The sequence below is a fragment of the Aythya marila genome (genome assembly GCF_965140915.1).
Source record: "Aythya marila genome assembly, chromosome: 25".
Taxonomy (NCBI): Eukaryota; Metazoa; Chordata; class Aves; order Anseriformes; family Anatidae; genus Aythya; species Aythya marila.
This window is the reverse complement of record NC_139066.1, coordinates 1527105-1553208: the sequence shown is the minus strand read 5'-3', so window position 1 is coordinate 1553208 and position 26104 is coordinate 1527105. Positions and strand designations below refer to the sequence as shown.

Sequence of the window (26104 nt, the reverse complement as noted above, 5' to 3'; positions counted from 1 at the left end):
GGCTGCCTGCTGACATCCCCAAGCCCTGCACTTTTTAATAGACGCTTTTGGATGATCTACAGGGAAAAGGCTTGGAGAGGTGTGTTTCTGACAAGCCAGAAAGTCATCCGCACTTCAAGGGACTTTGTTTAACTCTTTTTTTTCTTTTTTTCTTTTCCTTTTTTTTTTTTTTTTTTTTCCTGGAAGGGGGGCTGTTCTTCATTTTCACACTTAATGTTTTTCTGAAAACTTCGCTGAGATTTTCCCCTTGCACCAGCCTGGACTAATGGATTACCACCTGCTTGGATTAATTTTATCTTTTCTCTTCAGTGGCACAAAGGTCTTAGCCGGTTACCCAATTTGGTGGTAAGATTTCTTCCCCCCTTCCCTCTTTCTATGATTGATTAATGAATTAATTAATTATTAGCTATGGGATTTTTGTGTATGCGTGTTCCTTCCTTTTCAACCTTAGCACTGCTGAGCTGGCCATGATTGCATGTTTGATTCTAAGCATAATTTCTTCAGATTTGACTGGTAATTAATGAAAAGTTTGGGGATTATTTTTAAAGGGCAATGTCTTCGTTTCCTTTTGCTCAAATGGAGTCTTCCCCACCACTCTTAATTTCTCCATTTTCGTCACAGTAGAAATAGGCATTTGTTTTAAATGTTAAGGGATGTGTTTTTATTTTCTTGTGCAATATAATTTTTGTCTGTTGCATGACTGTTTAGCAGGTATTTTCTTCCTTTCCATTAAACTATGATCAATGTTTATTAAAAAAAAATAATTCTATTTTCTCTTCGGCTGCTGCAGTTTTTGGACTTCTTTCTCTTCTTTTGTTGTATTCTGTTATGTGAATTTAGTCCAGCAAATAAGCTGAGAACACAAATGGCACCTGAGAAAATATTCATTAGCAAAATTCCTCAAAGATGGGTTTTATTCTTTCTAATTATGGAAATGTCGCTTATTTTCTTGCACTAACAATAAAAATAACAATAATAAAATAATTGGTTATATCTTATAATGTGGCTGTTAAATTATCTGAGTTGCTTATTTTAAAAAATAAATAAAACAATATAAATAACTATATAAACAAAAGGTAATTGGGAGCAGTTTAAAATGAGAAAAATAGGGAATACAACATTTGAGGTCATTTAAACACAGCAGACAGCAAGTTGCATAACAGAGTATTTCAGATAATTTCTGTCTTTATCATGTACGATTTCTCATTGGAATATATCTCATTAAGTTTTGTGTGTGCCAGGTAGGGTCTATAAGCCTAAAGATCCGTAGGGCAAAGAGGGAGATGTTGGAATTGGCACAACTGAGATTCTTCAGTTATTTTCGCCTTTCCAGAAAAGTCTTTTTTTTTTTATTACTGAATTAGATCCTTTCAGTGCCAACATGGAGATGGCAAGAAGTAGGCGGGAGTGAACTTGGAAATGGACTGCCATATCTGGGAATATTTAGAAATGTGAAAGGAAAGCTAATTTTTTAAATAATCTGCTTATTATTGTGGACTTTGAGAATGAAAATGTGCAGTTCCAGAAGAGAAAGACTAAGCATACAATGAGAAGTCTTCGCTCAGGAAGCGTTTAAAAGCTATGCAGGTTCATGAAATGGCTAAATCACAGCATGTTTTCCCAAAGAATTAAATGATTTCCTCGCCCTGAGCGTGGCTGCTTAACTTCAAGGCTTAAGCCTGGGGCAGGGGAGCCTACTGAAATAAAGACCACATCACTTTGATTCCTGGTATCTCTTTTTTCCTTAATCTGGGGACCAGCGTGTCTGAGTGGGGGTGCGCGGTGGGTTGTAGCACAGGTCAAAATTGCGTGGCTGGATCTAAAGGCAACAATCTGCTACTGGAAACTGGATGGTGCAATGGTTCCTGGCACTGGCGTCAGCCCTCCAGGGTTTTACTGGTCCCTGACCTGCCTCAGGCTCACATACAAATTAGGATTTAACACCTGAATTGGGAGGAATTTGACTCTCAGAGAGAGGAACCCAAATCTCCTTGACAAAAAGGTCTGATTTTCCCTGTGAAGTGAAAATGTTCCCATCACCAAAATGCTTTTCCCTGTTTTCAGGAGAAGACACTGCAGACAGGTGTCTGCACTATGTGCCTTCCCCCAAACCACAGAAGTTCACCCAAAATGAACAATACAGAGGACACGTAAGATTGCTGGTCATGGATGGAAATACCGAGGGCATGGCAAGCAGTGTCCATGGGAAAGGTGGGAGTCAAACAAACTACTCACAGAATTTTGTTCAATAAATCTGCATCTGGCATATCTGGGGCAATTCTGGCAATATCCAAAGTGCTGAAGCATTTTTACTGCACTAAAATGGTGTGGTGAAATGCCCTGTATAGGGCCGAAGGATAAGGGAGAGGCTATGAGAAACAGCAAAGGGTTTTCAAGGTTTCTTGAAGGCTGAAGGAGCAAGAGAGAAATACTGGGGGCCATGGTTTCCTGATTGATCAGGCAGAGACAATGCTTCTTACAGCACGCAAAATTTAAAAGTCTTCTTCTGTCTCACCAAAGGTTTAAATGTCTGCCCTGTGGAGATGAGTTTTTATGTACTGTGTGCTCTAGCATACTGTGATAGATAGTGTGAAAAAACACGTGCTTTTCAGGTTGTCTTTTCAATCCACCGCTCTTCAGGCAAGCATAGAGCAGCCTTTGGGGGATGAATCCCATTTGTGGGGTTCAACATGCCCCAAGACACAGGAAGGGAAGCAAAGATGGGAAATGGATCAGCCCAGTCCCCTGCACTGGGTTCCCACAGGTGTCCAAGCCAGGCAGGACAGGACATCATTAGTGCTTTCTTATCCTTGTATAAATCCATCTCTGCTTAATCCGAGATGTTCGGGAATGCTGTGCTGCTTGCAGGACCCCGAAACTGCTGACAGTGCCCAGTCATGCTAGGGCAACCTTTCTAGGTATATTTCTCCTGTATGGGAAATATTTCTGCAGCAAAATCAAAATGGATAATTTCTGCTTTGGGGCATAAATGGGGAAAAAATATTCCTGTAGTGAGGAGGAAGTGTCTGAACATGCTAAAGAAGAAGAAGTGCAATAAGAACAGGGTCGTGGCACCTCCTAAATGGGCTCAGGGATGGCTGTAATAATCCCACTGCTCCACAGTGCAGTCAGATGATGCAGGCAAGCAGGAGAGCAGTGACAGTGTGATAGAAGGGGTAAAAGCAAAAAGACGAATCTGCAGAGGATTTTTATTTTCACTGAGTGCTCAGGAAAGGATCTGTCCCCTCTGGTCATACTATCTAGAGAGTGCACAGTTCAACAGCAACCTTTCAGCTCACATGCCATCATGTTAGAGAGTGGATCCTGTCCCCGGCCTCAGTGGTGAAATGCTACATGCCAGGCAGAGAGATTTGGCATGGGAAGCATGTGGGTGAAGTCTGAAAAGGTGTTATGCAAAATAAATGACTTTGTGGTGCATTCCCAGGTCTGCAGTGCCCAGGCCTGCTGGTAGCAGCGGGATGTTGGAGCTGCTGGGCTGTAAAGCCAACAGGGACAGGGCCTGGAGTTCACAGCCCGTGGTGTTCAGTCACCTGTCCCTTAACAACCAGAATTCTTCCAGACTATGCCTGAGCAAGATCCAGGGGTAGTACAGACCGTAGAAGTAGTTTTCAGTGAGCAGGGGCTGCTATTTTGCCATAGGGCCAACTTTTCACATGCCTTTATCCTATTACAGCAGTGAAAAGGAACAAATGGGGCACAGATGGGAAAAGGTTGTCTATGTGCTACCTTTGAGAATGCTGACATGAGGAACTGAAGCCAGTAAAAGCTTCCACAGATATGTGTCCAATGCTTGCACTGCCTGGGTTACCGCTGCTAAAAGGGAGACAAAGAAGGAAAAGATGGAGAGATGTGGTGAAGCCATGGAGAGCCAGGACTGTTGTCCTTCCTGGCCATGCAGTGATGGCACAAATGGAAGAAAAGTGAGCACCGAGGCCAGGGCTGGCACATGAGCTCCACAGCCAGCAGCCTTGGGTCATGCCAACAGACCTCTTCGGTGCCAGCTGACAGGAAGATGGTGACACCAATCACACCTGCAGTCAGTTTTTTAATCCCAAATGCTCTGCTAACAGCAGGGATAACAGCATATGTGTGAGATGGGGAGGATCAAGGTATGACAGACTTGTCAATGAAGCATATAGACAGAATGACAGCTGTACCAAAAGTTTTCTGGTAATGCCCTGAAAAATTTAGATGAAGGGGAAAATATGTCCCCTGCCCAGAGCTCTGTCAGTGCAGTCTGACAGAGATATTGAGGCCCAAGAAACAGCTAGAAAGTGCTGCCAGAATGCTAATATGTGTGCAGGGGCTGAAGAAGACAATCAGGGAGACAACTCCACCCATGAATTGAGAAAAAAAAAACAAAAAAAAAAAAAAACAACACCAAATGCTCTCCTCTTCCATCAGCATCATTCACCTTTGAATGGGGCAAGAATTCTCAAAACATTTGGCATGTGACTAGCCTGGGGAAAGGAGCCAGATTTGGAGCCAGTGGTGAAAACAGGAGGTAAAGAAATCAGCCCCAGTCTTCTCAGAGCTCCTGAGGACACAAAATCAATAGGTCACTGCCCATAGCTGTGGCTCTCACCTACATATACCTACATATTCCCATCCAGTATTTTTTTGCCTCTAAGTAGATCATTTGGCAATTGGCAGAATCACTTTGTCCATGATATGTTATTAAATTTTATTTCCATCCTTTAGACACATTTCCAAGAGAGTCTCGAGGCTTTGGCAGCTCTCTGAGGAGCCCGGTGGCCTTGGGCCCCTAGAAAAAGGCAGACAGAAACTTAAAATCATGTTCTCACCAGTCCCACAGTAGCTCCTCATTAGGAAAAACACATGTGAAAAGCATTTGCGTGTAGATGCAGTTTGAGGTGACATGTAGCGTGTCTTCTTTAGCTTTCAGTGTCTTACCTTTTTGGAATGAACGGGAGACTTCACACTCCTGACAGTCTCTGAAGGTTCATACATTTATATCCTGTAGCCTGTGGGTTATATGCATGCAGCCCTTAAAGCTTTGTTCAAAAGGAATACTTAAAATTGCATTGCAGAATCCACTACAAGAGTGGATTTCCTGATGCAAATCCAGCTGCTGCAGCAGTACAAAGGAAATAGAAGACCCCCACATATAATCTTCCCATGGCTTAAAATCCATCCAGTTCTGGGGGAAAATGAATAAGGTAATAATGGAAAGTGTCAGTGACAGAGCTGATGGCACTTATCCTGCAAGCCCAGCGGTGCTGTTCCCACTCCTGTTCTGGCACCTGAAACCAAAGTCCCTCCACCAGCAGCTTGCACTAGCACACAAAGCTCAGAACTGGAAGAGTTGAGGCATAACCTTGTGCCACCTTCTGCTGTGTTAACACTGCCCAGCAGGGAGAGGTAGGCAGCTGGTGGGTAACACTGCAGACTGTTTCCCCTAGGTGTGTCAAAGCTTGGCTGCCAGAGCTCTAGGTGAAGCTACTCCAGGACTGCAGTGAGGCCAGAGCTAATAGGAGAGACACTGGGGTGATGCGTGGCTGCTCATGAAAACAGCTGTAAGCAACTAAGTGGACACAAGTGACAAAGATCTTATGGTTTTAAAGGCTTTCCTCAGCATTTTTTTGCAAACAGGCATGACCCAGAGGTATCCATATCACCACCCAGACAAACAGCATGATTAGTCCATGATACATAGTGAGAGCTTTCCAGGATTGTAGAATCATAATCATAGAATATCCTGAGTTTGAAGGTATCTGCAAGGACCATCAAGTCCAACTAGTCCAACTCCTGGGTCTGCACAGGACCACCCAAATATCAGACAATATATCTGAGTTTTGTCCAAACACTCAAGCAGAAATTCAGGCTTACCAGCTGTGCTGTACTGCCAGCACACTTGGGCAACCCCATACGTTGCCAGAAGAGAGATTCTGAGGATATACTGCCTTGTGAACTTCAACACATTTAAAGCCTTTGCAAAGTTTTATCATGGTCAGCGTCTCTTGTCAGTTTTCTGTCTCACCTATATTACACAGTGCAGTGCACTGGAGTCCTGAGTACAGTAACAGCTTCAAAATGCTACTAGAACACAATAGTAAGGAGCAATAAGAAAGGCATGAATTTCCCTAAACATCAGGAAGTCTCATTCTCTTGAAAACTAGCCATTCAGCTGGAGTGTCCCAGCCCCAGGGATCCACTCTGTCCTGCAGGGCCAACATGAGCTTGGAGCCAGATGGCTCCAACACGTGGAGAAATGCTCTGACTCACATATATTGACTTAAAAGTGTCTCTGCCCTTAAGTCAGGGATCTCTTAACGTTCTTGTAACTAAATTTAGAAGCAAATTTAAATGGTCACAAATAACATTTAAGAAGCAGTTTAATTGCAAGCCGATTGCTTTTCATTTGAATCATTCATTAAAAGCAGTACATGACAAAATTAAGCACCTGCCTAAGAGAACCTCTGGAAAAACACTGGAAATTCAGGGGTGAATTCTGGCTCCTTGGTACTGGTAGCTCAGGGCTGCCTGTGGGGTGCTGTAGAATTCACATGGCAGCCATTCTACATTCTTGTCTTGTCTTCTCAGCTCTCATCTTGATGTGACCACTCACCTTGATGTGGTCAGGTAGACATGTCACACCTCTCCAACACAGTTGTATGCATGCAGGCAGGGAACCAAATGAGTAAGAGCAGTGGTGAAAAGGACCAGCAGCAATGTGAACTCACAGTTTTGCTTATCCCAAGCAAAATGAACTGTGTGATGAGCTACATTGGGAGAAAGAGTGTGGCCAGCAGGTGGAGGAAAGCTGTTAGCCTCTGCCTGGCACTTGAGGGGCCTGCACCTGTAATGCTGTGTAGAGACTTGGCCACCCAGTTCAAGAGGCATGTAGAGAAACTAAAGACTGATCAGTGGATGCTTCCAGGATGATGAGGATCTAGGGCACATCGCTCACCAGGGAAGATGGTGGGATCTGGGCTCATTTACTGTGGCCAAGAGGATACTGAGGGCTATTCAGTAGCAGCCTATGGTTTCTTAAAGGGCTGTTACAAACATGATGGAGACAGTCTTTTCCCGCTAGTGTCAGATGATATATCAAGGGACAATTGCTGGACATGAGGAGACCCTCCTTGCTTGAAAGGGTGGTGCAAACCTGGGCCAGCTGATCGTGGAGGTGAGGAGGCTCCATCTTTGGACATTTGCAGGACCTGGCTGCAGCAAGCCCCACCACTCTGGGCTGGTGCAGGGGAGGGTCCTGCTCTGAGCAGATGCTTGGACTAAAAGCAGGTGTTTTAAACTAAAAGAGAGTAGGTTTAGATTAGATGTAAAAAATAAATTATTTACTATGAGGGTGGTGAGACGTTGGAACAGGTTGCCCAGAGAAGTTGTGTATGTCCCATCCCTGGAAGTGTTTAAGGCCAGGTTGGATGGAACTTCGAGAAACCTGGTCTAGTGGAAGGTGACCCTGCCCATGGCAGGAAGGTGACCCTGCCCATGGCAGGGGTTGGAATTAGGTGATATATAAGGTCCCTTCCAATACATACCAATCTATGATTATATGATTCTATGACTAGAGACCTCCAGGGATTCTTCCAATCATCATTTCTCAGTCTATGATACACCCTTTTCCAGGGATAAGAGCAGTGCTACAAAACATGCGGTATTAGACAGTTCTTGTAATATGGAGTCCCCACTATATGTGGTGGTGGGCAGGAGGGGTTTCATTGGGATCCTGGACACATTTAAGCAAACTCAGCCATGTTACAGCTCAAGGCTTTCAATGACAACATACAGCCCAACACCTGTGTCAAGGAGAAACCTGATGGCCACTCATGCCACCCCTGCTATGCACTACACATCTTCTGTGCCCAGGTATGTGTCATTACAGGTCTTTAGCTAACGTTTTCTCACTAGTTTGATTTTGGGCCTGTAGATCTCAAGCTGCTGCACTTCAGTCGCTGCTTTACTGGCTCTGTAAGACCAGGAGAGATGCAAGAATGCCTTCAGCCCTTCCTTTCTTCCTGCAGGCACAATACACAGAGCCTGCAAAGGATTTGACTCTAGGTCACTCAATTGCTTCTGACTTTTACATTACACTTTCATAATTCAGGTATTGCTCTGCAGGTACTTGATTTCCACTGCTGTCATGTAGGTCCATTGAACACTACCCACAAAGCAGGGACATTAACCAGCAGGTAGAAAGCTATCTCCCATCTGACACTGGTGATAGGGTCTCAGTGATGCTCATTGGGCCCTCCCACTGCTAAGTAAACAGTTTAACTTAAACCAGTGTTTGGATTTTGTAGGAAAAGGCAGGAGAAGATCCAAGCAGTAACTTATGAGGAACATCAAAGAAAACTTTAAATATAAAATATTAAAGAATGAAGAACTGCCATGTGTAATGAAAATAAGTAGAAATAATGCACAACACTTTCCATTATCTCTGTTGTGTATTCAACTGGAAAATTCGTTCAACTGAAAAATGTCTTCATCTGATGTGTGCTATACATCTCAATTTCTAGCGATCATCAGCAGACAGGCCAGTCATCTAGAAATGCATCTCACCTAATGTTTACGCAGAAGCTGTTAGTCGATTTGCCAGCAGAAATCTCAATACGAACAAGAGTGCAGTACTCCTTTTGCATCGTGAGAATGAAGCTGCTTTAATCAGCGCATACTTAATGTACATAAATTCTGGTCAGTTGGGTTAGCAGTGGTATTAGTGTCCAGCTGCTAACTCTCTTAGCGTTGTAGATCTGATTTGTCCAAACAAAGTAGAGTTTATGGTAATTTGTCTCAACTTGAAGATGTTTAGAAATTTTTGCTAGGCCTTCATGAAGCATCCCAGTCTAGTCTGGTAGGTTGCTGGCAGCTGGTAGTTGCTGTCCTCATGCAAGTTGTTGTCTTCAAGTGTTTGGCTGGTTTTTGTATCTGACAGTGTGTCAGTGCACACTTTTGAACATTAAAATAGAAAGAATTCTGTGTTCAGAGTTCAGCCAGGCAGCAAAGTGTTTGACAAAAGTGAAGGCCTTCTTGTGCATCCAAAAAATACTTTCATATTGCTGCTATCATTTTTACACTATGAAACTCATGGTGAAGGTTTCTGAAGACGGATTCTGAGCTGATTTTATGTGTGTCCATATGGATACCATCATGTCTCAAGACATACAGTCAAACTTGGGAAATAAGAATCTTGTATGCTGGCATTCGTTCTATAATCACACTCTTACTCTCAGTTTCCTAAAGGCAATGACTCTAAATAAAGCTTGTAATGGAAACTGTGCCCAGTGTGGCATAGATCTGAAGAGTTATAAATTACTTGTGAAAATACTTATCTATGGCAAAAGTGCAATGGGATTTATCTTCCACAAAGATAGGATCCTACTGTATGCAAATCATCAAGGCACAATTTGCTGCTGTAGGAAAGATGTTGCCTCTCTATAAAGAAGACCTCAAATTAACCTACTTTAGATCTGATCTTGGGAAGGATGAAATCATCTTACTGCTCTCTGTCTATGGACAGAGCGACTCAATTTATGCAATCTAAATACCTATTCTCCACTGGCTGTTGCTGGGATGAGACAAACCTGATGTAAATCAGCTGCTGCACATGTCTATAATCTCATTCATTATCAGTTCCCAGTATCACTCAGTGGATCTATCCGTGATTTTCCTAAAGGATCTGAAATGGGAAGTATTAGTCAGAAAGTTGGCTGTATGTTTAATTTGCATATCCCATATACACACAGATTAGCTTATGTCTCTTAGTCAAAATTTAATTTTAGCCTCCTGCTGGCAGATGCAATTTAATTTTTTTGATGACCTAAGATTCATTTCGTATCTACAAATGGAAGTGGTTTAATATTACTAAAGTTTGGAGGTTAATATTAGAGTAATACTGAACATAATGAAATGCTTCTGATATGGGGGTATCATTTAAGCCTGTTTCCTGGAATTTTCAGGCTAAAGGCTACATCCAGAGTGCAACATGGTGAAAATCACTTCCTAGTACCAACCATGGAGCAAAGGCTAAGAAAAATTTTGCTATGATTAATGTGCCTCTTTAACACTACACATGCTCTGACTGCACATGAGTTTACACATTTTTGTTGATAAAATACATTTGTTATTAATAATAATAATAATGCATATCTATCTCCACTGTCACCAAAGAAAAAACTGTGAGCCACCTTTGGCTGAAAGGGCTTGAAAAAAACAGAATATTTACCCTGTAACAAAAGTGTTCATCTCCAGGACTGTTAGTGCAGTTGCTTTGCCATCTCTGAAGACATGAAAGAACTATGATTTGCTAAGCAAATTTTTCTATAGAAAAGGAGAGAAACTCTTTCTAATTCCTTTTCTAAAGATAGGTTTCCTGATTTGCTAATTTGTCTTTTTCACAGTTCTCTGAACCTTTCTGGTTTTAATTAATCTTACAAATGTAATCAAGTTTAACTGGCATCTTTCCCAGTACTTGGACCTTTTATTTTTGAAAGAGAGATACTTTTCCTGAGCCACTGTAGTATTGCTTTGGCTCAGACACCAGAGATCTTCCTCTTCCATTTCAACAAATAGATTCTTCAAGTTTAAAACAGAAGGGGTTAGTGTTAGCTGATAAATTCTTGATTTTTTTTTCTGTTCTGATCCCATTTCTATGTCTCGTAAACATCCAGTTTTCTTGCAATTACTTTCTAGCAATTGTGAAGAATAATAGTTAACAAATTTGCAGTGATCCTTGAAAACTGTCACAGGGGGCATTTCACAACTCCATCGTGGTCCCATTGGGTACCACTGAACTCCTCACTCCTTATCCCTCTCATCCTGCTGGAGACATCTGCAGCTACATCTTAGCTGCCTTACTGACAAGGGCACATTTATATCATGCTACAATTTTGTGATTCTGTGATTTTTGAATTGCAGAAGTCTAAAATGAGATGAGAGCTTGTTTTCCTCCTTGGACTATGGTGGCAGACCAGGACAATGGTCTCAGCTGAAATGTCTGCAAGTTCATCAGATGACTCTCATCATCTGCATGTGCAATGTATCTGGGTCACGACCTACCTGCAAACCTCACACAAATATTTATATTATTGTAGGAGATATTGTTTCAGCTTCAGCCAATAGTTCAGATATCCCATACCTCAGCTGTGTCATGATCAGATACATGGTATCTTGTACTAAGGAACTACATGGTAAAGTAGGAATAGCTAGATAACAGGAAGAGACAATGATGATAATGCTATAATCTAAACGCTAAAAGGTCTGGTTCTTGAAGTTCTTGAAAATCGACCCTTCATATCCGGAGGAAAAAACAAGTCCTCCCAGATGTTCAGAAATAACATTTGCTACATTAACTTTGCTGCCTTTAAACACAGTTGTTACCAGAAGCAAGGTAGACATGGCATTGCCATGGTGGTGTCTTCCACCATACCGCTAGTACTAATGCGCTTACCTGCACTGCAATAATTACTTTTATTTAGTCTAACCCACATGTCCTGGGTCAGAGGTTTATGGACACATCCTTAACAATGATCAGTACAGCATCTGTTGTCTTACGGCCTCCAGATTTTGTGTCTTTGGTGTCCAACCCTACCTGTGTTCTAATTGTGCTTCTCTCTTACTGCATGCATTCAGCCATTTCTTGAGTAATATCAGGCTTCAGGATTCTTAGTAATAATCAACAGCCCATTTCTGCCTGACATTATGCACTGTATAACAAAATAAGAAGTTCCTATCTTCCACCAAGTTTTCCAGGGTATTCTGAACTCAGTTAAGCACAATACACCTGACCTTGGCCAGAAAGAATGCCAGGTCCCCAGTGATTAAAAAGAACAAATTTCTGGGTGAAGTTTCTCAGCAAGAATCAGACCTTTAAGAACAGATATCATTTTTCAGATTGATTCTTTCCAATTGGTTTCCTGACCATAAAATGTATGCAAGATGTAAACAGTGATGTGACAAAGCTTGCAGATGTAACACATTACTCTGGGTGGTCCAACATAAAGGTGACCACAGAAGGCAGGAATGGATGGCACTCATTGGATGATAAAATACCAGATTAATTGTCAATGACTGTGAAGTAATGAAAACTGGGATAAGGATCCCTAATCTGCACAACACAGATAGAGGTTAAACTTTCTATTACAACCATCTTGGAAATTATGTCCATTATTATGCAATTATGTAATGAACAGTTCTCTGCAATTGCTAGTTCAGTGCTCAATAATTAACGTGCAGAGTTGTAAACCATCTACAAGCTTTGCACCTTGCTGCTCAGCTTTCTATGAACATGTTTGTCAATTGACAGCAGGTCTGTTAGGAGCTGTTGCTGGATTTTTTCTCAAAACAGAAAGTATCAGCATGTCATTATTTCAGTCCATTATTGCATCCTGAGGTCTGTTTGCAGTCTGATCATTGCATTTTCCAAAAATGGTTTATGAAATGAGAAAATCACAGAGACAAGCCAACAGCAACAAGCAAGCAAAAGGGTTGAATTGCTTCAGAAGATGAGACAATATTTACCTTAGATTCTTAGCTTGGGGGAAGACAATTATGAATGAATACCATACAGGCCGTGCAGATCTTGAATGATGACAATTGTGTGCCTAAGAAAAGAAGGTTATTTCTTGGGATACAAGAACCAAAGTTTGCTAAAGAAATTATCAGCCCTTGGGTTTAAACCTTCAGGGAGGAGTGCGTAGTTAGATTGTGGAACTTGTACCCAGGCAGTGCTTTGAGGGCTACATATATCATGGGGTAAGAAATGACTTAGAGAAAATTACTGAGAATCACATCACTGGTAGCCCTTAAACATAATAGTCCAGTAATTAGCTTCAGCTCAGGAAATCCAAGGATTTCCTGAATCCAGAAAAACAGGACTGCTGGAACCTTCAGATATACATAGCAAAGATAACTTGCTAAGGAAAACAGGATACTGGTAGCTTGACCTTTGAAGCAGACCCAGTGTGTTGACTGGTTCAATATATTCTGCAATATTAGGGCATCTTTCTAGAAAACAGCACCCCTCTTCTCTGAGTGCTGCCGTCTTCTCCATGGGAGGAGAGTGGCTGAGGTTTCATTTATCACAACAATAAACCACAAGGACTAATGGTAGATCTGGCTTTCAAAAGATTCAGCTGGGCTTTCCCACACTTCATCTGACATAAAACACTTTAAGAGCGAGTTCATCCAGATGTGACAGAGTTAGGTGCCTTAGTCCCAGCTATATTGCACTGGATGAGCCCACAGCACTTGCTGTCTCCTCGTAGGTCAGGGCATATCCTTCTTGGGGTAACCTCAGGCCATTCATAAGAGTACAATCACCCCTGTTATCTTCAATCCCTGTCTCAGGGCTCACTGAAGAAGTCTCCAAAAAGAAGTAACACAAGCATACAGCTTAGATCACATCCCAAACTGTGGGACAGTTGGGTGGATATGGTAATTCCCATCCACAGTGTTAAATGGGATATTCTTGTAGTATCTGATCATTGGGCAAATGCTTTCTGATGCTGACATTGGTGCCTCACAGTGGGTGATTTCCAGAGAGTTGGTACTAACCACTTAATGAAGTCAACCACTGCCAAGGCCTCTCTAAAACAACACCCCAATTGGAGGCATGCAGAGAGGGATTGGCTGACCAACAGGGGATAGCCAGAATCCCTGCAGACCTAGCTTGAGAAGTCTCTTTTCCTTCCCTTGATTTCTGTGAGACTCCCTTCGGGAATGACTGTCCCACCACCTCCTCTTCCCTGGTAGGAAACACAGCCTTCCAATGGCACCATTCTGGGAGAAGATGCAGAAGGGAAGGCAAATTTGAGTCGTGGTCTCTCCCATTGCTGCAAATGCTTTTCAGACAGGACTGGCAGTGTGAGTGTTGGAAGAGGCAGCAGCAGCACCAACAAATGATGTGGTCTTAGTCACAGGCAGTCTATATGCAGAGCCACAGCCCTGGCAGTTTGGAGTGAGTGGATCTCCAGATGGATTTCAGCATCTCACTCTTTGGAGAAAAGATTCTGCAGTGCTGAAAAATCTTGCTGTGTTTATTGCAGGCACAGCCTGGAAGCCAAAGATTTGCATATGCAAATTATATGCATTTATGTAAATTACGGAGTGAATAATATTATCACAGCCCGTGCAGAATACGTTCTCTCCCATGGCGAATCACTTGATTGTGTTTTCTAAACTGAGAGTGACATTGCTTTGACCAGGCATTACTGAACATAACATTTATATCTGATACACAGAACATAAAGGATCCCAGTTCCTGGACGCACACCCTTGTCAGCAACTTTATTCAGGCTGCATTCATTAGGAAGAGAAGCAGATTCTAACTCCCAGGCCCTACCCCCCTTCCTCCAATCCTTCTAGCATTTGCTGGCAAATAAGTCAGAGCTGAACCTTGTGAGATGCCAAAACAAAGGGGTGGAGGCAGATGCCAAATCACTTTCAAGCCCATGACAGAGCCCTGAGTCACCCAAACTGGAGCAGCTCTCCCAAAATGGGCTCATCTTACAAAACTGCTGTTGCTGCAGCAACACTAATCCACACACCAGTAGGCAGAGAGATAATGCGAGGGATGCAACTGCAGATTCATTTGCTTAACGCCATGCTCAGACAAGAGGAAATGATAGTAATCTGGAGGGATCTGCTTGCTCTGTTATGAAGCACTTTGTTGTGGGGACTCCTCCAGCAAAGAGCCTCTGACATTAGAGGGAACTGGGCTTGGCACAAGCAAAGGGCTCAGGTCTGACCCTGCTCCCTATACCTTGGCTGGGCAACCCCATGAGCTGATTTAGGTCGTGGTTTGCCAGAGTCCCCTTCTCTGTCCAGGCTAGGAGAGGACTTCTCCGCAAGGCTACTTGAGACCCTGACATTTCAGCTGGACATCGTGCCCATACTGGCCTGAGGAGCACTCGGGTCCTGCCCCCAGTTCCTCCATAGCAATCACTCATGTCACCACCAAGCTCTGTGGCCAGCAGTGCTACCGAAATGACCCTCTGCAAACCCTCCTTCTCCTGGCTCCAAACCAGGGACCACCTTGTTCCCACACTGCAGTAAAGAAGGTATTTCCAGGGCCAGGCAACAGTGCTGGTACCATCACCAAAGCCTGGTAAGTGGGGTAATATGAAAAACATTTGCAAATTTGCATGTAGGCTGATGTGGGTCTATTGAGGAAATACATCTGGAGGTTGCACAAGCTTTGGCAGATAACTGTACTTATTGCTGTTTGCTCACTCACCTCATGATCAAGCAGCAGAGGAAAGCTGAGTGTCCCACCAACTGGACTCAAATTGGCCTTTGCCAGGGCTCTGACTTGACCAGCTCAGAAAGCATTATAAAACCTCAGGAGAAAGCTGCAGTCCCCCTACAAGAAGGAAAAAGGACCACAAGAACAAAGAGTGGTCAGCAGGGTGTTAATGTAGAAGCACCAAGGATGAGAGATGTGGAGGTCAGGATCATGCAGAAGAAGACTGGCTTCAAGGGAGTAAAGACAACTTGCGAGACTGTAAAGAGGGTTGGTAGTAGAAAAGGACATTGGACCAAGCTGTTTCTTCAAGGACATGGGCAGGACAGCTGAGGATAGAGTACATCCACTGACTTCTGGAGAGAAAAACAGAGCTGGGGAGACAGTGGGAGCTTTAAAGGGAGGCAACATGGCTGAGGTGACAAACAAGAGCTGCATGAATACCAGGAGGCAGGTTATAAAGAAACAAACAAAAACTTTCAGTGCCTTGAATAGGTCTTGGAGGCAGAGAAGGGGGGAACGGGATGGTTGGAAACAGGAAAGCAAAGGTGCAGGTGACGTGAGAAGAGGAGGGATAGTTAAGGCAAGAGTAGGAGGCAAGAGGACTGCAATGAGTAACAGATCAAAGGAACGGAGGCAACACCAGGAGCAGGAGGACTGAATGTGACTGAGTGAAGTGTATGCAAAGGAAAGATATCTGTGGAATCAGAGGCTCTCCCATTAAAAAGAGAATGGATTTTAGGGTTGGATTTTCAACAGGTGATGTCAGGTGATAACTCCCCAACTGGAAACAAGAGGATTTCTAGGACAGGTGTTAAAAAAGCATGGTTTATTTCAATTTTGGTTCAGCCTTACATAATTTTGTAACTTTGTGATTTTGCCTTGGCAGTTCCCATCTGTGTTGACAGTGCCAGACTGAGGAGGACACAGGGAGAAAAGAGGAGAAATGAGAGATAGAGAGGAGGGTGAGAAGGAATGCCTTAGCAGGTTGGATTATGCTGTCTCTGGACAAACAGAACAGATGCCAGTTCCTGCTTCCAGCAATCTAAGAAAATTCAAACAGGCAAATGAGTGGGAGTGCTTGCAAGAGTCATTGCCATTGTGGCAATGGCATTCAAACCACTTGGTACGTCCTGTTTTTTGTCCTGTCTTCCCCTGCCATATGTCTCTCCATCCTCCCCTCACAATGTAATAAATCCCAGGACTTTTTCAGTAAGTTTTGTCCCAGCAGCCCCATGACAATGCTTTCAATCCATCAGCATTAAATCCATGGTGTGTTGCTGCTGGACTAAATATTTAGTCACAAAATCACAGAACAGCTCAGGTTGTAAATGGCTTCTGGAGACAAGGTAGCCCAACCCTCCTGCTCAAAATAGAGTCAAATAGAAAACAGAGCAGGTTGCCCAGGATTGTGTCCAGCTGACACAATGAATATGTCCCAAGGAGGGACACTCCATGATCTCCCTAGGTAACTTGTCCCAGTGTTCAACCACCCATACAGTAAGTTTTCTTCTGTTCAGACAGAATTTCATGTGTTTCAATTTGTCCTCATTGTCTCTTGTCCTGTTACTAGACACTCAGAGAAGCCCGGCTGTATCTTCTCTCTGCCATCAAGTATTTATACATTGACAAGAACCCCCCAGAGCCTTCTCTACCCTAGATACACAGTTCCAGCTTTCACAGACTCTCCTCATGTGTCAGGTGCTCCAGTCCATTAACCAGCATAGTGGCCTCAAAACATCTTTGCTCCTCCATCAGCTGCACAGTTGTTTCGTTGTTCCACACAGAGTAATGAGAAGATAATTTAAATGCTCTTTATTCTTCTTACCTGCCCACACAATGTCTAGAACTGTAAGGCAGAGCTAAGCGTTCACCTGCTGGACTCTTTTAACTCCATCCATTCCGTGCCTCACCCTCTGAATCTGCTCTCATCTTAATAGAAAAGTCTTTTGTTGCTCGGAAGCTCAACTGTCACTGCACTTACCTAAATAAGTTACCTGCATAGCATTTGTGCATGCAGATAGAGGAACTGTGGTGATACAGGTAATGGTACACAACTCATGCATGGGTGACTCTGTTCACTGAGCATTGAGCATTCACGTATTTCTGTTATAGTCAAACCCACCCTGAGCAATGAGAAATGAACAGAAGTCCGTGACATTCAAGGATTCCAAAACAGCTTTTCTGAATTTTTCTGTAAACAGTGTGCAGGGCTCTGGTTTTGCAGGGCACTGCTATGGGTAAGGTACGTGTTCCTGTGCTAGCTTGTGTGAGAAACATCTCTGTGGCTTTTTAAACAGCATATTGGCTTTTCCTACATACCTTTTAAAAAACACCCTTCGTGGTTTTTGCTTGCACCCTCATACAGCATTTGTGGAAATCAAAAGTCAGTAAAAGCCATATAAGACAGATGTGTAGGCACAATTTAAAGCCCTGTGTCTAGACTACATGTCTAGACTGTGGTCCAGAGAACCTCATCCAGAAGCAAACAGGTAAAACAGGTCAGTGCATCATGTTCTAAAAGCACATCATTTTCTCCATTTGTTACAAAGGGAGCCTAAGTGGCTAGCTTAGATGGAGATGTTCCTAATGGGGACACCTAAGGGTTAGTTCCCTCAGCCAGACATCTATTCAGTCTAAATTGATCATTGAGGCATCACTGAAGGTGAGTTATCATCCAGTCACAGGTACTTTTTTTGGAGTGCAATGAAAAGCACCCTTCCACAGGTGCCTGTTCTTTATTGACCAGAGGAGGAACTAGCACAACCAGCTGCAGCTTTGACAACTAATATTTAGATATCTACAGCTCAGAGACAAGTGTCTGTCACTAAGAACTTCACAGCCACACTGAGCAAGCACGCATATCAGCCTTGTGGAGTGCTCAGTGACTAATCATATCATAGAATAATTTAGGTTAAAAGAATCATCTGTAGGTCTCTTACCTGGAGGTGCTACACAAAGCAGCCCCCTGACCATCATGGTGGACTCTACTGGACTCCCATCTATATGTCTATATCTTTCTTGTTCTAGGGAGCCCAAAATTATCTCCAGATAAGACTCACGTGCTAAGCACAGGCAAATAACCACATCCGTTGACTTCCTAGTTGCTTTCTTGCTAATGCAGGCCCAGGATGTGGGGTGACCTTTTTTTCACGGGAGGACACACTGTTGACTCCTGCTCTACTTACTGCCCACGGGGATACACCAGTTCTTTTCTGAAAAGCTGCGTTATAGTGAATCAACACCCATTCTGTCCTGTTGCATGGGGCCATCCCACCCTGGAAGCAGGGCTTTGCATCTGCTTTCTCTAAGCCCCATAAGGTTCCTGTAAGCATATTTCTCAGCCTGTTGAGAATACTCTTTCAAAGACCAGCCCTGCCCTCCAGCATACCATAGTCAGCTGCCAGTTAGATTTTGAGCCACTAGCCTTTGAACCCAGTGGCACAGCCACCTTACAGTCTATCTCTCTAGTCCATATTTCACCATTTTTGCAATAGAGATGCTATGGGAGATAATCTCAAAGGGCTTAATAAAGCTTCAGTAAATGTTATTCACTGCTCTTCCCTCACCACAGAGCCAGTCACCTCATCACAGAGCTGTCAGATTGGTGAGGCACAATTTTCTTATGGTAGATCCATGCTGGATGTTCCCAATTATATTCTTGTCTGTGATGCGTCTGGACAGGGATTCCAAGAAGATTTGCTCTGTAATCTTCTGCAACCTATGCTGTAGTTTCCCACATGTGACTGCTGAAGGTGGTTCTATTGATATGCCAATTTTGTTCCACGTTTGCAAGATGTAATATCAATCATATTTAGGATCACCCAACAGAAAGACCAAGGGTCAGCTACATCTTGGAGGGGGCTGTTTATGACCTGATCAAATATGCTGAACCCTTGAAGTGTATTTAGAACTGTTGACTCATGTTCAACTTGTTGTTGACCACAACATCCATATTCCTTTTCACATGGCTACTCTCTAGCCTCTCATCTCCTAGTCTGTACATATACCCAGGGTTGCCCCATCCCAGAATCCAGGATGCAGTCCTTTTTCTTGTTAAACTTCATATGGCTGGTGACTTCCCAGCCCTGTAGTCCGCCAAAATTTCTGTGCAAGGCCTCTCTGCTCTTGAGGGAGTCAACAGCTCCTCCTAATTTAGTGTCATCTGCAAACTTATTTAGTATGCATTCAAGTCTTGCACTCAGGTAATTTATAACACTGAAGAAAACTGGCCCCAAAATAGAGCCCTGAGGAACCCTGCTAGTGACCAGCCACCAGCCTGATGTAACTCAATTTACTCTATCCCTTTGAACTTGACCCAGCAGCCAATTGTTCACTCATCATATTATGTACTTGTCTAGCTGTATGCATGGACATTTTGTCCAGAAGGAAACTTTGAGAGATAGAATCAAAAGCCTTACCAAAATTAAAAAAAAAAAAACAAAAAACAAAAAACACCGCATCTACTGACTAACTAAATGGGTAGCGTTGTTGTAAAAGAAAAGTGAGTTCATTAAGAAGGACTTGCCCCTTGTGAACTCATGGTGGCTGTGACTAATGACTGTTGTCTTTCAATAACTCCCAGAATAATTTTCTCCATATTTTTACCAGGCACTGAAGTGAAACTACAGGCCTGTAATTTCCAGTGTCTTCTTTCTTATCCTTCTTGAAAATTGGAACAACATTTACCAGCTTCCAGTTGACTGGGACCTCTCCAGATTCCCACGACTGTTGAAAAACAACTGAGAGATCTTGCAACAACATCAGCCAGCTCTTTCAGTACCCTAGTATGAATCCCATCAGGCCCCATAGACTTATGTGCATTATCCCTGGAAAGAATAATGCACAAGTGCTGCAGCTGTTGGGCAGGTGCCTATGGAGGTAGGAAAGCTTCACCCTTGGAGGCCTAGTGTTAGTGGTTATCCTGCTTCACATCACAGGTTGGGCCAGAGCTTCCAGAAGTCTGTTACTGTCATCCTGTTGTGTTTTTTCACAACAGGTATTGCTCTCCTTGCCCAGCATATTAATCAGAAGCTCAGTTCTCCTCACACACATTTCCCTGTCCAGACTAATGGATAGAGTAAATATGGCCAGGTACATGGCATCCACCTTTTAACATAAGAAATATTTGTTGTTTTAACCAAACATGACTCAGAGAACCCAAAGCTGAGGGGCTATGGGATGTTATCAAGCTGCATTATAACAGTGGGACTATGTGATCAAACTGCTCTAATCTGTTAATCTAGAATTTTCTGGATGTTTTAGTATTCTTTGCTGGAAGTTATTTTAAACCATTTACCAAATGCAATCATAATCTGGCAATCCTACTTTACAGATAGATACAACCTGACAATGACTCACTGTAACAGATGAATTAATATTGCTGTAGCCTTACTGGTTTTATAACCACATTCTTCCAGCATTGGTAGTTCTTGCTTTTCCATTAGCCAGTTTGCTTCACATTCTCCTCTCTCCTTTTGGCAATGAAATGTCCAGCAACACACTTTTTTCTGCCTCCAAAAAGAACTGATGGCAGTGAAGAGCTCTTCTTAGCCTGTGTGATTGAAACTCCTGTGCATGTCATTTAAACACTGCCAGTATCTTAATCTTCCTTCCGTTTGACACAAGCATCTGAACTTAATTGATTTTTTAACTATCATCACTAGATTTCCAACCACATCTACACCACTATCTCTGGTGCACCTTTGTGCCAGGCCCCTGCAAGAAGGTAAATGCTTTTGAAGACTTGCTAGCTTGAAATGATGGTTGCTACTTATTAATTCCATGTGACTAGAGACAGTGTTTGTGTCTGTACAATAAGAAACGATCCTGGGGAACATAAATTATTATTATTTTGTTCACTTTGGACTCTTTTCACTCAAAAAAAAAAAAAAAAAAAAAAAAAAAGCAATAGTTTAGCAGAAGCTGCAGGTCTTCCTTCTGAGGACATAACTTTGCCACAGTCTTCTCAACCACAATGTCTTGTGTTCCTCATCTTCTTGTCAGAAACTAATGTCAGCACATACAGGTGTCTGGACTGCTCTCATGAAAGTCACGTCAGCTCACTCCCTAGCTCCATGCTACACAACTGTTCACATGAGCTAAGAGGAGGCAACCAAAGTCCCGATCTAGGAAATATCTTAGTCTCCGACAAAAAGGGCTTTGTCTACATGGGAAAAGTGTGGAAGCTGCTTTACAAGCTGGGTGTGCAGGGCATGAGCCATGCTTGTAGCACAGCTATAGCAAATGCCTGAGAAGTATGCTTTCTCCACACATTTGCTCTCCAAAGCAAATTATCCCCAGTAAGGATGGGGAACTAAAAGATGCAAAGGCTATGCAGAAAGTCTGAACTAGATCAGTTAACCGATACAAGTTTGGTCCAGGGACACTCTTCTCAGAGATGTTGCAGTTGCTACAGGGCCCAGCTTGAGATGCAGGTCTGCTCTGGGCCCTGCAGCAGGGCTCTCTGCTTTTGAGCTATCATGACTCAAAACCCAACTGAGACTATTAAGAAGGTGCTCAGAAGACAGACACTGCAGGACATGGGGGGGAACTGGCCAGTCTCCTAGCGTGGTGGGAGCAGACCCCAGTTTCCCCTGGTGTTTGCTCACTGTGGATGCTTCTGCAACACGCCAGGCAGAGCACATGAAAAATGCTTAAAGCTAACTGTTTTACAAAGCTTGTTTGGATAAAAAAAGGAATGAAGCAGATCCAGCAGAGGAGGTAGGACAAAGAAAAATCCACAGGGGACAGAGGAACATTCCTCGGTGCTCTTTGAGGAAAACACTTCAGCATCACATGCCATTGGCATGTACTGGGAGGATGTTCAGTATAGCCATTATGGGGAACACAACATCCTCCTCTGTCCCCTGCACTACGGACTCTGGGATTCATGTGTGATCTGTAGTTGTCATGTTATTTCCTATGTCCCTCCATGTGTAATAACTTAATGACATTTTACCAAAAGCTAATGGAGGAATTAACTTCAGTTTAGAGGGGAAATAAGGGATAAGTCCCCCTCACACTACATCTGTATCCAAGCTTCTCTAATGCTGCCCAAGACCATTCACTTTATTTTGCTGCTTCTGACAGCACAGCCACTATAGATCAGCACAGAGGACCATTATGGCATAAATCCCACCAAAACACAGACCATCTGGGCTTTCCCTTTTTATGAAGTTGTAAGACAGAAAAATAAAAAATAAATTTAAAAAAATAATAATAAATCCTTTTTTTGCAAAACCAGGCAGGTCTGTGTGCTGCAACCACTGAATTTGATCTTTTTACCCCAAGGGTGAGAGATTCATTTGTATTGGCTCAAACTGTTCTTTTCAGAAAAGGACAAGCTGGATCTGAAGACATCCAGTTATAGAATCTGCAACAAGTGTTTGACATTCATCTTTTTCTTTGACTTGTGCCTTTGCATTTTACTGGTCTGAATTCCTACTCGCCAGGCATTGTCTTGCCCTCTTCTGCTGGACAGAAAGTCTTAATCTTCCCGTTCTTCTCACTGTAACTAAATAATCTCTCACAAGTCTTTCCAATAGACCAATCAAACTGTCAACATAAGCCACTGCCTCAGCTCACTGCTATTGCTCTTTTGTCCCCTCTCCATGTTTAACATCCCATTTAGAACAAGGAGGAGGCATAAAACACTCTGGTTTCTGCAGTAATGGCTGCTGCTTCATTTGCTCTTGACTGGATAAGAGAGCATATACTTGGCCAGAACTCAATGAAGGCAACAGAAGTACAAAACCATCCTTAGCATGTCCAGGAGAGAAGCTGTAGGCAACCTTCAGAGCCTGGGAGCTGAGTAATCCAATTTCATAAACATGACACTGCCGTCTTCCCCCTTGGATGTCTTATTTAGCTTTACTGAATGTAAAAGGAGATGGTTGCATTCTCATAGAGATACCATTATACAAGGCTATGACTTACAGTCTACACAAGCTTCAACAAAGTACTGCACTGACTTCTATACAAGCCATCTGCTGTTAGATGTCACATTTGATATGACAATATCAATAGTACATTTACATTGCAATTTTGAGTAGATGGTCTTGTAGCAATGGGTGTAGCAGAAAGAGTGACCTTTTGTGAAAGCTGCAAATCAGGCATCAGCTGTATCTGCACTGTCCCTGGGTTGCTGCCTACAGGTTTGGTCAGTGCCAGCAAGTCATGATGCCTTAGACCCTGTTTCCGGCTCATTACTCATCTTAGAGCCAGCCACTTCCTATCGCAGTTCATCCTACCTCCTGTCTTGGTAGCAGAGAGAGGTTTTGTCACGACAAGGAAAAAGCAGAGTGCCACAGCAGGCAGCTGGGCAATCACAGCCACATGATGACCATCACTAGGGTCATTCTTGAAGAACCTTGATATCTGGCACCTTCTACTACCCTTTCAATAGATATTTCTGAGCTTTCCATGTTCCAAATATCATTGCACTACCTAAGAGATGAATATGGAAGTTCAGATTAGGTGTCCTCCAGAGGTTTTGCATTTCTTCAGCCTCATTCAGCTGACTTCTACCTAGACAGTAGGTACCTCATACAGCAAAGTCAGTCTAACAATTTACCCCTCTCAGAAAGGGGCAGAACCAATGCTCCATCTCTCCCCTTTGTCAACACCTGGTGCTCCCTGCCAGCCATTCTCCCACCCTTTCACTTGTGGTAGGTCTCTCCTCTCTTCTGATCAAAGAAAAACAAAATGACTTTCTAAGTCATCAGAACTCAGCACAATTGAAAGTAAAGTAATTGGCAGAGGGAACACCTGGGTAGGCAAGGCAGGTAAGTCATCCTATTTTATTTTATTGCAGTTCAGCTACAACTTCTACAGTGAACGCTGCATGACATATTGGCAGAGGAGATTCAGGGGTGTGGGTGTTGGGTGGGAAGTTCATACATGCAAGTGCAGCTCATCCTATGCCCACAGGAGAAAAGGATCTAGGAACAAAATGGAATAAAAACAAGATTGAACTCAGTTCATGTGGCAAAAATCTCACTGCAGATCTGCCCTTGTTCAGGCCTTAGAGGTCTGCCCTTGGTGATTCTCCTCTATAGCTGGTCATCACTCAGAAAAACCCTTGGGCATTGAATTATTTGGGCCTCAAGGACAACTTCATTTGACCGAATTTGAAACGTCATTCCCTAAGTCTCTGTGTAGTCAGTGGGGCTGAGTATAATTTATCTTCCCTACAGTAACTTCACACCACCAGATTAACCGTGCCCCATTGGTGCCCGCTTTTCTATACCCAGTAAGACTGGGTGCAGCCACATGGAGTTTAAAGTGCAGAAGTGAACCTGGTCTCAGTGACAGAGAAAACAGGAGGTCCCATCAGTTTGGTGTGAGCGACAGCCAGGTTAGGAAGAAAGATAAATCTATGTGTTGTGAAACTTTGACCCTGCATAACAGCACCCAGCACGTCCTGGCCCTTGCACCCATCTCATCATCCAGATGAATCTTCACATGCCAAATTATTTCTGGTCTTAGTCTAGACCTGTTTGTACTGACACTATTTGAACTTCCCTAAAGGCTTTCGTATCAAAGAACTTATGCTCTTCTGAAACCTGGTAGCAATCAGTGTAAGGGCCCATGGACCTGACAGTCCCTGCCAGACCAGACCAAGGAGCACACAAATGGTAGCACTGAATTTCAGCTATCTTCAGGTTAATTCCTGTATATTTCAGAGCTGGGTGATCATTTTTGACAGGGCTGTCTAAAGAAGGATGCTTCTCGCAGATGAGAGCTGCCACCTCCATCCTGTCAGAAGGCATGAGATATAAACCTCTGCAAATAGACTGGTGTGTGAATTCTGTGTCCAACTAGCAACAGAGTTCATGCATGTTTAAATCTGAAGTTGTTTTCTCCTTGTCAAAATACAGTCTACTAGTTTGCCTTGGCAGCAAACACAGGGAACAGGCAGGTACCACTGAAATGCTGACCAAAAGTGAGATTCTGCTGCAGTTATTTTAGAGGTATTCATCATCTTGTGTCCTCATACAGCTGTTGAGGCATAGGGATTTGCAACCTATACAATTGTCCCAGGAGCTGTGCTCTCCCTTCCTTCTCCTTCTCTGTCCCAAACTGTGTTTCCTTCTCATGCAGCCTCTGCCAGCACACTCCTGCCTCACTCCCAGATATAACAGCTGTGCCTTTGAGGGTATAGATACTTTCCATTCTGCCTTTAAATCTGAGCTTGTTACAGGCCAAGGATAGCAGTGCTGGTGGGAAGGGACCCTCAGGGTCTCCAGTCCAATTTTCTGTGGGGCAGGGCCATCCCCAGCATCATCCCAAGGCAGCTGGGGTCTTGTCCAGCTGAACCCTACAAACCCCTTAGGATGGAGACCCCCCCCCCAAGGGTAACAGCACCCTCCAGCAAGGGGAATTTTTCCTAATGCCAATCTGAACTTCAAAACTCAGCTTGTTATATCACCCAGTACCATGGGAAGAGTTTGGCTCCATCACATTTGCAACTTCCCCACATACAGTTGTAGGCCTTTTAGACACCCTTCAGCCTTCTCTTGTCCTTCCTAAACTAGCTCAGTTCCCTCCTTATCTCCTGCTGCACAACATGCTCTCAACCCCTGACTATCATGATCTTATCTGTTGGAGACCAACCACTTTCTTTACTTCTCTAGTTCACCTAAAAGGACCTAAAACTGCATGCAGAGTTCCCAGTCTGGTGTCACCAACACCAAGAGAGTACCCTCAATTTCCCTCGATGTGTTAAACCCACACTGACAAAGCCCAGTAAGTGGTTTGCCTTGTTGGTGTCACAAGCAACCGCTGATTTGGGTACAAACCAGACATGTTGAGCCATTTCAGCGGTAGGAACTATGAGTGAACTCAGAAACAAACGACTCC

General features: G+C 43.3%; 1 protein-coding gene across 1 annotated transcript in view; it reads left to right on the top strand.

The window, feature by feature from the left end:
• Positions 1 to 265: 265 nt before the first annotated feature.
• WNT3 (Wnt family member 3) overlaps positions 266 to 26104 on the top strand; it is a gene marked incomplete at both ends in the record, with an annotated part of 48519 nt that continues 22680 nt past the window's right edge. Inside the window, one exon of the mRNA XM_082779343.1 lies at positions 266 to 345. Within this exon, the coding sequence (XP_082635469.1) occupies positions 266 to 345 (80 nt within the window). The remainder of the gene's footprint in view (positions 346 to 26104) is intronic.